Here is a 12,119-nt window from a genome sequence, read left to right on the forward strand (position 1 = left end):
CACAGACAGGCTGGCCACAGTGCTAAGGGCTCTGTCCACAGACACGGTGGATTTCAGCCTTGCGTTTGCACAAGATGTCCTTGGGCCGTGCCCTGCCCCCTCAGCCCTCCCACCACCCTGTCCGCCCTCTTCCAGGTCCCATTATTATTCCGGGCCCTGGTGCAGCTGGGCTGTGTGTGTGTGGTCAATAAGCATCTGGTGAGGCACCTTTCAGGCTGGGAAGCAGAAACCTTCGCCCTGGAGCACCTGGAGATGCGCTCTCTGGCCCAGTTCAACTACCTGGAACCAGGTATGGCAAGTGACCGCCGCCCTTGCTTGGTCTCAACTCCCGTACATGTTGGGGAACGGGCCATGTCCCCCATCACATCTTGAGTGACGGGCTGTGTCCCCTTGCAGGGAGCATCCGCCACATCTACCTGTATCATCACATGCAGGGCCACAAGGCTCTCTTCGGCATCTTTGTGCCCTCACAGCGCAAAGCCTCTGTGTTTGTGTTGGATACCGTGAGTTCCTGGGTCGGGGCGGCGGGGAGAGCCTCCCTGGGCAGGAAAATCTCATGTCCCCACCCCTAGTTTCCAGAAGCCTCAGCCCCTGAGGTAGAAGTGGGGCTGCAGCTCGGGGCTGCCGCCTCCGTCCCCACAGGGAGGGGCTGACCCAGCCCTTGTTGTCCAGGTGCGAAGCAACCAGATGCCCAGCCTCAGCGCCTTGTACTCCGCTGAGCACAGCCTCCTGCTGGAGAAAGTGGGCCCCGAGCTCCTGCCCCCCTCCAAACACACGTTTGAAGTTCGGGCTGAAACCGACCTAAAGATCATCTGCAGAGCCATCCAGCGCTTCCTGCTGGCGTACAAGGTGAGCGCCATCAGGGTCCTGCCGCCCTGGGAGCCCAGCCCCCTCCCCAGGTGGCGCCAACTAGCTGCTGACTTCCCTGTGCCCAGGAGGAGCGCCGGGGGCCCACACTCATTGCCATTCAGTCCAACTGGGAGATGAAGAGGCTAGTTAGTGAAGTTCCCGTCTTGGAGGAGTTCCCGCTAGTGCCTATCCATGTAGCTGATAAGATCAGCTACGGGGTCCTGGACTGGCAGCGCCATGGAGCCCGGCGCATGATCCGGCATTACCTCAACCTGGACACTTGTCTGTCACAGGCCTTCGAGATGAGCAGGTGCGCTGAGCAGAGGGGTGTTTCTGGCCATCTTAGTTATTGCTGGCCTCATGGTCTCTGGTAGCAGCTTGGCCTTTCCTGGTTGTTGTCCCTCTCCTGGGGCTAACCCCCTGTCCCCCTGGGGCTGGCCCCTTCCCCTGCAGGTACTTCCACATCCCCGTTGGGAATCTGCCTGAGGACATATCTACCTTCGGCTCCGATCTCTTCTTTGCTCGCCACCTCCAGCGCCACAACCATCTGCTCTGGCTGTCGCCCACCTCTCGCCCTGACCTGGGTGGGAAGGAGGCCGACGACAACCGGCTCGTCATGGAGTTCGATGACCAGGCCCCTGTGGAGATCAACAGTTCAGGCTGTTACTCCACAGGTGTGTGGGCAGGGCACATGGGGACATCAGATATTGGTATTTCTACTGTTTGTTGCCATTCCGTGTAGGTGGGAGCGGCCTGCAGGCAGCCTCCGTGGGTGTGGGGTCTGCCATCAGCCTGAGTTCAATGCTTGCTGTTTGTTGGCTGCCCCAGGTGGCAGTGATAGTTCTGAGATGGTGCTTCCTGGGGTCGGGCTCTAGCCAGGAGGGGTCAGTGCACAAGCAGTGGTGTCTGTGTGCAGTGTGCGTGGAGCTGGACATTCAGAACCTGGCCGTCAACACCATCCTGCAGTCTCACCACGTCAATGACATGGAGGGGGCTGACAGCATGGGCGTCAGCTTCGACGTGATCCAGCAGGCCTCCCTGGAGGACATGATCACGGGCAATCAGGCTGCCAGTGCCCCCGCCAGCTACGACGAGACGGCCCTCTGCTCTAGCACCTTCAGGTACTCAGGAGCCTACATCCCTGAGCTCATCCCTCATCTTTTGTTCTTGTGCCCTTTCTTCTCCAAAGGCAGAGCAACAGTTTGGCACCTAGAAGGAGCAATAGGAAATCTTTTTACCTTTCTCCTTGTCTTGGAAACTAAGAGTTAAGACAGTGTCACTAGTCAGAAACCAACACAGGGTCAGGCCCCTTCCTCAACCCACTTGTCTTTTGCCACCCTCCAGGTATGGGTGGCAGTTCTAGGTGCTGCATTCTGGCCCCCTTTCTATGGCCAGAGGTGTGCCTGCAGGGAATTGCCGTGGGATGCACAGCAGGTATCCCAGTATCTGCTGTGGTTTGAAGCCACACAGAAGGTAGCGCGAGTTATAGGGCTTGGGTCTCAGGAGAGAAGGCAGTGGTGATGTGGCACGGAGCGCGAGTGCTCTTCCCAGTCCCCCTGGGTGATATGGCTGTCGCGCATTGTAGAGATGAGGAAACCGAGGCCCCATGCTGTGGTCATACTGCAGCTGAAGGGAAGGGTTGGCATTCAAAAGCAAGTCTAGCAATTCCAGAACTTTCCTGTTGCCTTCTTACAGGAGGAGGATAGGACTTGCAGCCCAGGAGACTGCTAGAAAGAAAGGTTCAAGGGTTAAGACATGCATGGTATGGTCAGGGCCAACTGGCCAGAGAAATGGACAGTTCATAGATGCACACTATTACTTGTAGAATGGATAAGTGATGAGGTCCTGCTGTACAGCACAGGGAGCTATATCCAGTCTCTTGGGATAGAACATGATGGAAGATAACATAAGAAATAGAATGTATATATATGTATGAATGGGTCACTTTGCTGTGCAGAAATTGGCACAACATTGCCAGTTCACTCCCTACAAGTGGTGGAGTCAGACAGTAGGTGGTAGGATGGTCACACCGAGTGGTGGCTTTGTGATGCTGTTGCAGAATCGTCGGGTGATTCCACAAGGTGCAGCCATGGTGAAGCAGCCAGTTAGGCAGGAGGGCAGGGGCCCTGCGGGTCTCTGCTGGGAGTCTGTTCCTGGTTCTCCCAGCAGAGCGAGGTTCCTTCTTGAAGGACGCCCCATCTGCTCAGCGCCATCCCAACACTAGCTGTGGGGAAGGCACAAAAGCTGGGGTTGATTGAGTGCAGTGGTGGCAGGGGCTGCGGGAGAGTGACAGAATTGGACGGTGTGGCAGGGGGTGCAGAGGCTACAGCACAGCGGGGAAGAGCTGCTGCCTACAACAGTGGGGCGCCCTCTGAACCCCCTTCTCCAGGATCCTGAAGAGCATGGTGGTGGGCTGGGTGAAGGAGATCACACAGTACCGCAATGTCTACGCCGACAACCAGGTGATGCACTTCTACCGCTGGCTGCGGTCTCCGTCCTCACTGCTGCACGACCCTGCCCTGCACCGCACACTCCATGGCATGATGAAGAAGCTCTTCCTTCAGTGAGTGCTGCCAGCCCATGCTGACCCCACACCAGAAAGTGGGCACCTCTGGGATCTGTAGGATGGTCTCCAGGGAGCAACACTGCAGGTCTGATAGATATTGTCAGATTACCTGGATAGGAAATGCTGATTCGACTGATACCATCAAGGGGCTCCTGAGAAGGTTGCGCCACTGGTTGTACTATCAGCGATGATTGGTGTTGATTGGTGTCAGCAGTTGATTGTTCTATTGGCGTGTCCCTACCAACACGGTGGGTCATAATGCCAGCCCAGTGGTTTGGGATGTGATCTCTTATACGCTTAATTTGCAGTCCTTGTTGTCAATGAAATTGGACTTTCGTTTTTTTTTTAGGGCCGCACCCATGGCACATGGAAGTTCCCAGGCTAGGGGTCAAATCAGAGCTGCAGCTGCCAGGCTATTCTACAGCTACAGCAACACCAGATCCAAGCCACATCTGCAGCTGACACCACAGCTCAAGGCAACACTAGATCCTTAACCTACAGAGTGAGGCCAGGGATTGAACCTGCATCCTCATGGAAACTAGTTGGGTTCCTTACCACTGAGCTACAAAGGGAACTCCCAAAATCGGACTTTGTTTTCATATCCTTGGCCCATTTTTCTGTAGTTTGTTTTTTTCCCTCATTGATATGTCTGACTTTTCTAGGTAAAAATTAGCCATTTTCCTGTGATACGCATTGCATGTTTTTTCCTCACTCTTTGTCTTTGGTTTTGTTTACGATGGGGTTTTGCTATGCAGAACTTCATTCTTTGTGGCTTCTGGGTTCTAAGTGTGTTTTCTACTTCAGGACAGTCAGCTTTTTTCTCGCAGTATTTTCTGGTGTTTTCTTTGTGGGGTCCCGACTGTTGACTTTGAACTTGGTTCACAGGCTCATCGCTGAGTTCAAGCGCCTGGGGTCATCGGTTGTCTATGCCAACTTCAACCGCATCATCCTCTGCACCAAGAAACGGCGAGTGGAAGACGCCCTTGCCTACGTGGAGTACATCACCAACAGGTGTTAGCACCCCTAGTCCTCTTCATTCCTTCACTTGTGTTCTTATCTAATGCTATTTACTGTCTGCTGACATATCTCGTAGTATGGGTTGGTCAGTAACAATTTTTTTCTGGCTTTGGATATCTGAAAAAGCCTTTATTTCACCTTCACTTTTGGAAGATCTTTTTGCTGAGTGTAGCACTGCAGATAGATTTTTTTTTTTTGCTTTTTTTAGGTCCATATCTGCAGCATATTTAAGTTCCCAGGCCAGGGGTTAAATCAGAGCTGTAGCTGCTGGGCTGTGCCACAGCCACAGCAATGCAGGATCCAAGCTATGTCTGTGACCTACACTATAGCTCACAGCAATGCTGGATCCTTAACCCACTGGGCAAGCCCAGGGATCGAACCCGAGTCCTAATGGATACTAGCTGGGTTCGTTACCACTGAGCCACAATGGAACTCCCAGATGTCTCCTTAGTATTATGTTTATCATTTTCCCTAGAAAGTATGAGGGATGATAAAGTGTGAATCCACTTTAAAGTCATTTTTTAGAATAAGTGGAGGGTACACAAACAATAAAGGAAGGAAAGTGGAGAAAAAGGGGAAAACTCTTAGTTTCACTTAACCAGTTTCTGTTTCGCTTCTCTTCAGCATCCATTCTAAGGAGATCTTCCATTCTTTGACAATTTCTTTCTCTCGATGCTGGGAACTCCTTCTCTGGATGGATCCATCTAACTATGGTGGCATCAAAGGAAATGTCCCCTCTCGTATTCACTGTGGACAGGTAAGAGAACCAGTGTTGGAGAGCTGAGGTTGGAATCTGAAGTGATGTCAGGAGTCCACATTTGTCGCTTCAGCACACACTCGGTAGTGACAGGCCTAGTGCCAGGCATGGTTCTAGGCCCCAGTCATGTGGCAGGACAGGAGGGAATACCTTGCCGTCTCAGAGTCTGTGAGGGCAGAGATTGTGAACAAGCCAACGGTAGGTGTAGATAGCGGTGTAAACAATGGTGAGGGCTCGGATAAACAAAGCGGAGTGTGCAGAGAATGCACCATTAGGCAGGGCTGACTCATGGGAGGTTGAGGGGTCCGCTGAAGTTGTGGTGGGATTGCAGTATGAGGCTGCCACGAGTGACAGCCAGGCAGGGACACTGGTCCTGATGTGGGCTGAGAGCTGGCCACTTGGGCCCTCAGGCTGTGAGGAGACCTGGCTCAGTGACAAGGAGATTCTGGTGGGGAAGAGTCAGGGCCTGACTTCTACTTGGGCCCTGTCTGGACGACGCCACAGGAGGTCGAGGTCTGAGTAGGAGCCCAGTTAGTGTCGCCCAGGGGAGGGGGCAGAGCAGGGTGGAGTTAGGGAGGAGGACTCAGGTGGGTATTGAAAGTGGATAGGCCAGCAGAATGAATGTGGGGTGGTGCCCAGGGGCATGGAGTGATGCCTGGGCAGGTAGGTCTTGTGGGGTCACGCCTGGGGGTGTGAACCTGCATAGACCTGACAAGAGAACGAGTGTGAGGAGAGGGGAGTCGTGCTTGGCTGGGCCCGGGGTGTCTGCCATGCCTGACTTAATGTGCACAGATGGAGATGCAGGGGTCAGGGGGTGGGAACTTGGGGTCACCCGGCAGCGTGGTGGCTGAGGCTGGTGAGATCACGTGATGGGAGTGTGGGCTGAGAGGACCCCCAGGTTGGTCCCCATGGTGGAAGCCAGCAGAGGGTGGGGAAGCTGGAGGAGGGGGCCTCAGGTATCAAAGGGGGCACCCGCAGAAGGAAGGAGCTGTGCTGCTGAGAGTAGTCAGGCTGCCCTTGGTGCTAGGTTGGGGAGGTCCACTGAGATGGGAGGGAAGGGAGTGCAGGCTGTGTAGACCAATGAGGGGAAGGTGGTGGTGGTTGCTATCAGAGTTCAGATGTTGAATGAAAGGTACTGTCAAGAGGGGCATCCTCCATAGAGTCAGGTGTTAGCAGAACTGTCACCATCCCAGGAGGACCTCTTTCTCCACAAGAGCTGGTCACCTAAGAAGTGCCCCCCCGCCTTTTTTTAAACGGCTGAACCTGCAGCATATGGAAGTTCCCAGGGTAGGAGTCAGTTGGAACTGCAGCTGCCGACCTACGCCACAGTAACACCAGATCCTTAACCCACTGAGCAAGGCTTGGAATCCTCATGGTTACTATGTTGGACTCAACCTGCTGAGCCACGATAGAATTCCCTTTGGTTTTTGGTTTTCATTTTGTTTTGTTTTTTCTTTCTCTTTTTCCTTCTTTTTTGGCCAGCCCTGGGCCAAGGATCAGACCTGAGCCACAGTTGCAAACTAAACCGTACCTGTAGCCACGCCGGATCCTTTAACCCACCGTGCCAGGTGTGTCCTGGTGCTACAGAGATGCCACCGATCCTATTGCACCACAGTGGGAACTTGAGGAAGCATGCTTGATTCTTCCCTTCCTGTAGAGTGGGGCTTGAATAACTTGACAGTGAATACTCTGAAAGAGCAAGATGAGAGTAATGGTCAGCTGTGTACTGAATGGGAGTTCCTGTTGTGGCACGGCAGAAATAAATCCGACTAATATCCATGAGGATGCAGGGATGATCCCTGGCCTTGCTCAGTGGGTTAAGGATCCAGCATTGCTGTGAGCTCTGGTGTAGGTCTCAGACACAGCTTGGATCTGGCATTGCTGTGGCTGTGGCGTAGGCTGGTGGCTACAGCTCCAATTACACCTGAGGCCTAGGAACTTCCATATGCTGCAGGTACAGCCTTAAAAAGCAAAAAACAAACAAAAAACTGTGTACTAAATGCCTCTATGCTCCAGGCATGTTCCAGAGGTGACCTTCTTGCAGCTGCCCTGCAGGAGCCACTAGACAAGCGTCACCCTAGATGGCCTGGGCTCAGCCAGGGCGGCTTCACCCACTGAAGGCTGTTTGGGAAAGCTGACCATGGTTGTCTCTGTGTCACAACAGGACTCCCCTAAAGAGGGCAGAGTGGAGGAGGAGGAAGCTGAGGAGGAGGAGGAGGAGGAGGAGGAGGAGGAGGGAGGCTCTAAGGAGCTAGATGTGGAGGATTTGCTGGAAAACAACTGGAACATCTTGCAGTTTCTGCCGCAGGCAGCCTCCTGCCAAAGCTACTTCCTCATGATTGTCTCAGGTGAGTCATCCACACTTGATGTCATGTTCCAGCCATGCAGTCAGTGGGAATAAGGTGGTTCTGGCAGGAGCAGGACCTGTGTCTGGGCTCCTGAGAGGCAGAGAGGAGACCCTTGGCCCCGCCCAGAGCCAGTGAGGAAGGCTGCCCTGGGGCGTCACTGAAGGGCTCATAGTCCTGCCCCCCCCAGGTTTGTGCATGTGCACAAATAGTGACTAAATTAAACCCCAAGTAGAAAAGTTTAGACACTTCCTGAACAAATTACCCCCCCACCCCAGCTGCCTGGCCTTTGAGGCTCAATTTCTGCTTATAAGAAACTGGTATTTGATTTGGGTCTAAAGGTTTAGTGTTTACAAACCAAGTTATCTAGGTTGATGTGCAAATACAGTGCATAAATTCCACCGCTGTTGTACTTCCGAGCTGATCCTTGGATCGGAACAGTCAGTGAAGAGCATCATAAGTCGTTAGCAGATACACAGACACAGATATAGGTTTCCCCACATACAGAGCGACAGACAGTTTCTTTTATATTTTATATTTCTGTCTACTTGCCTTTGAGTCTTTCATTTTCTTAAGTTCGCTTTTTGAATGACTGACCCGGGTGGAGCTTGGAGAGATGTGCTGACCCTGGGTCACATCCAGTGTGAAGGTGAATACGTGTTGCCTTCTTTGTGCAGGACTCTCTCTGACTATGAACTTGTGCATCAGCGAGGGCTCCTGCTCATTCTCATTTCTCTCTTTGACTTTGGCTCATCTACGTGCAGCAAATGGAATCATCACTAACAATGACATTTCAGCCCAGCCTGGCCGGCGCTGTGAGCAGCATGCGGCTGGGTGCCTCTCATTCCAGTTGTTCCTGGTGTTGCCGACGCCTCTCTCTCCTCCTCTGCAGCCTACATCGTGGCCGTGTACCACAGCATGAAGGAGGAGCTGAGGCGCAGCACCCCAGGGAGCACCCCTGTGCGGAGGAGGGGGGCCAGCCAGCTCTCCCAGGAGGCCCAGGGGGAAGCTGGAGCCCTTCCCGGTGAGCACCCTGCTATGTGAGGCCTACCCTATGTGCTCCTGGAGGGGAGGGGGGTCCCCACTCCTTCCCTGGTGTCCTCATTGCTGTGTGAAGTAGGGAAGCAGCTGCCATGTGGCTTCTCTTCCCAGGTATGATCACCTTCTCACAGGATTACGTGGCGAATGAACTCACGCAGAACTTCTTCACCATCACACAGAAGATTAAGAAGAAAGTCACGGGCTCTCGGAACTCCACTGAGCCCTCAGAAATGTTTCCTGTCCTCCCTGGTTCTCACCTGCTGCTCAATAACCCTGCTCTGGAGTTCATCAAATACGTGTGCAAGGTGAGGGCGCTCACACTGATAGTTTGCACAACACTCACTCACTGCACCATGCTCCATGCAGCCGCTGTGTGAGGCATTTGGGGCTCACAGTAGACAAGACAGGAAAGCCCTGTGTCCTCACGGAGCCTGCCCTCCACTGGGGGACAACTAGTCAGTGAGGGACAGGTGAGCCCAGAGAGCACAGGTGCTGAGGGGTGGGCTCAGAGATAGGGCGGGTGAGTAGGGCCCTCTGATGGGGCCTGGGGCTCAGTGTAGGGCCTGAGAGGGGGATGAGGTCTGAGCAGAGGCAGGCAGAGGCCCTGGGGTGGAGGGTGATCTGGGGGTGCTGGCAGGGGCTGAGCAGGTGAGCCGTGGGATGGCGGGTGTACACCGCTCCCATGGGGCTCATGGACCAGACTAGGAAGTGGAGGAGGCTTTCCAAATGTCCGGGCTGCTGTGGAACCCAAGGGGAGAGCTTGCTGGGACGCTAAATGCCTTTCTGGGAAAGGCAGGCTGAATCAGACGACGGGATAGTATTACCAGATAAGACCCAGCAGGCGTCATCTTGTACAGAGCACTTTACTTACTGTCCATTAAGTAAGTGATCAAGTGACTTCTGATTGTAGTAAAGGAATTTAGTATACCATTTTATTTTATTTTATTTATTTATTTTTGTCTTTTTGTCTTTTAGGGCCACACCTGTGGCATATGGAGGTTCCCAGGCTAGGGGTCTCATCAGAGCAACAGCTGCTGGCTTACTGCACAGCCACAGCAACGCCAGATCCAAGCCATGTCTGCAACCTACACTGCAGCTCACAGCAACGTCAGATCTCTAACCCACTAGAACCTGCAACATCATGGTTCCTAGCCAGACTCGTTTGTCTCCACTGTACCACAACGGGCATTCCAAGTTAATTTTTGTACAATTATGTATGGTCATATTTCTATATAAGCATATCCAATTATTCCAGCACTAATTGTTGAAAACATTATCCTTTCTCTATTTATTATGTTTGTGTCTTTTTCAAAACTGGCTGTGCACGTGTGTGAGTCTGATTCTCTGTCTCCATTGATCTAAATGTCCATCTGTTCTCCAGCACCACACTGTCTTAATTCCTATAACTTTATCAACAAGTCTTAAAACTAAGTGTGTGACTGGTTTAACTTTCTTCTTTTTCAAAATTATTTTGGCTATTCTCAATCCTTTGCCTTACCTTATAAAGTTTGAGTCAGCATATCAGTTTTTACCAAGGAAAAAAACATCTTCCTGGGGAGTTCCTATTGTGGTGCAGCAGAAACGAATCCGACTAGTATCTGTGAGGATGCGGGTTCCATCCCTGGCCTTGCTCAGTGGGTCAAGGATCTGACATTGCCACAAGTGTTGCCGTGAACTATGGTGTAGGTTGCAGATTCCGCTTGGATCCCACATTGCCGTGGCTATGGCTGTGGCTAGCAGCTACAGCTCTGATTTGACCCCGAGCCTGGGAACTTCTACATGCTACAGATGTGCCCCTAAGGGAAAAAAAAAAAATCCTCCTAGATCGTTGATTGGAGTTGTTTTGAGTCTATAGATTAATTTAGGGAGACTTGATAACTAATGTTGAGGCCTCCAATCCATGAGCCGCTAAATCTTTCCATTTCATTATGCTGGGGCTTTCCGCACATAAGTATTGCATATGTTTGCACTTCAAGTGTTTATGGAGTTTGGTGCTACTGTAATGGCACTGATTGTTTGAATTGTTTAATTTTGATTTTTTTATTAAGGTATAGTTGATTTACAGCATTGTGTTAGTTTCAGGTATACAGCAAAGTGATTCAGTTACACACATACACATATCCATTCAGGGAGCCGTTCTGACTCCACAGGTCCTGTCTTTGGACACGAACATCACAAACCAGGTGAACAAGCTAAACAGAGACCTGCTCCGCCTGGTAGATGTTGGTGAGTTCTCAGAGGAGGCCCAGTTCCGAGACCCCTGCCGCTCCTACGTGCTCCCTGAGGTCATCTGCCGCAGCTGTAACTTCTGCCGGGATCTGGACCTGTGCAAGGAGCCCTCCTTCTCTCAGGTGGGCACCCCTGGAGTCCAACGATCAGGGAGGTCCTGTGGTACCCCCTCGAGGGACCCCCATCTCTGCCTTTTGGGATTCCACCTGCTGGGCCCCCACTGGCCTTGATGTGAATTAGAACAAGCAGGCACTCTTTCCCAAGCCACTTGACCCCCACACACCAGAGCCTTGTCCTGGCGAAAACGTTTAAGTGATGACGGGGGTGACACGCGTGTGCCCTGGAGCTGCGAGCAGGAGGTGTCACACGTGCCCCCGTGGAGTCTTCTCAGGGCGGTGTGGAAAAGCCACTGAGGAGGGTGATCTGGTCCCTGTCCTTCTCTGCCTAGGATGGGGCTGTGCTGCCTCAGTGGCTCTGCTCCAACTGTCAGGTTGCCTACGACTCGTCAGTCATCGAGATGGCCCTGGTGGAGGCCCTGCAGAAGAAGCTGATGGCCTTCACCCTGCAGGACCTGGTGAGCTGCAGGCCTGGCACTGGGGCATCTCTGCACCCAGTCTGCCCGCCCCCGGTTGGCAGAGGGCTTCTCAACAGCAGTTAGCACCTGTGGGAACCTCGCAGGTCGTAACCTGGGCCTCCAGGGAGACCAGCTCTTGGGTCAGGCCTTGTCCATTAGCCCAGCTTACTCCTTCTTACAGCATCTATTAGGCACATACAGGGGCCAAGTGCTGGCTTCATGAACCTCTTATTCTAGTGGCAGGAGATGGTAAACAAGACAAAGTGTGTAAATGGTGATGAGAGTAAGGTGAACAGACGGGGAGTGTGTGCGAAGACAGGTCTTTCAGTGTTAGACGGAGGCATGGTCTCACCCAGAGGGAGCATCTCAGCAAAGACCTGAGGGAGGTGGCTGGTGTGATGGGGTGTCCACAGGGAGGGTGTTGGGGAGCAGCTGGTGTGTTTGGATAAAGCCCATCATCAAGCGTCAGATTGTGTTCGTAGTTGAGGTGAAGGCCATGGCCCATGGCGGGGGTTGGGACGGAGGCCTGGCAGGGGCAGCGGGGAGGCTCCTCATGAGGCTGCTTCTCCTTACAGGTCTGTGTGAAGTGCCGGGGAGTGAAGGAGACCAACATGGCTGTGTATTGCAGCTGTGCTGGGGGCTTCGCGCTTACCATCCACACTAAGGTGGGGACCCCCTCGGCCATTTGCCCTTTCTGTCCCTTGCCCACACCTGCCTTTCTCCTTAATTGCCTGGCCTCGC

The 12,119-nt window shown here is 52.9% G+C and overlaps 1 protein-coding gene across 1 annotated transcript in view; it reads left to right on the top strand.

The window, feature by feature from the left end:
* The window catches only part of POLE (DNA polymerase epsilon, catalytic subunit), a 54,673-nt gene that overhangs the window by 41,387 nt on the left and 1,167 nt on the right, over positions 1–12,119 (top strand). The window contains exons 34-48 of the mRNA XM_021073944.1: positions 136–289; positions 397–503; positions 673–849; positions 936–1,159; positions 1,303–1,523; positions 1,766–1,970; positions 3,239–3,412; positions 4,301–4,426; positions 5,057–5,189; positions 7,354–7,537; positions 8,427–8,558; positions 8,687–8,880; positions 10,726–10,926; positions 11,253–11,378; positions 11,954–12,043. Coding sequence (XP_020929603.1) covers positions 136–289; positions 397–503; positions 673–849; positions 936–1,159; positions 1,303–1,523; positions 1,766–1,970; positions 3,239–3,412; positions 4,301–4,426; positions 5,057–5,189; positions 7,354–7,537; positions 8,427–8,558; positions 8,687–8,880; positions 10,726–10,926; positions 11,253–11,378; positions 11,954–12,043 — 2,448 coding nt within the window. The remainder of the gene's footprint in view (positions 1–135; positions 290–396; positions 504–672; positions 850–935; positions 1,160–1,302; positions 1,524–1,765; positions 1,971–3,238; positions 3,413–4,300; positions 4,427–5,056; positions 5,190–7,353; positions 7,538–8,426; positions 8,559–8,686; positions 8,881–10,725; positions 10,927–11,252; positions 11,379–11,953; positions 12,044–12,119) is intronic.

The sequence above is a fragment of the Sus scrofa genome, chromosome 14, assembly GCF_000003025.6.
Source record: "Sus scrofa isolate TJ Tabasco breed Duroc chromosome 14, Sscrofa11.1, whole genome shotgun sequence".
Lineage (NCBI taxonomy): Eukaryota > Metazoa > Chordata > Mammalia > Artiodactyla > Suidae > Sus > Sus scrofa.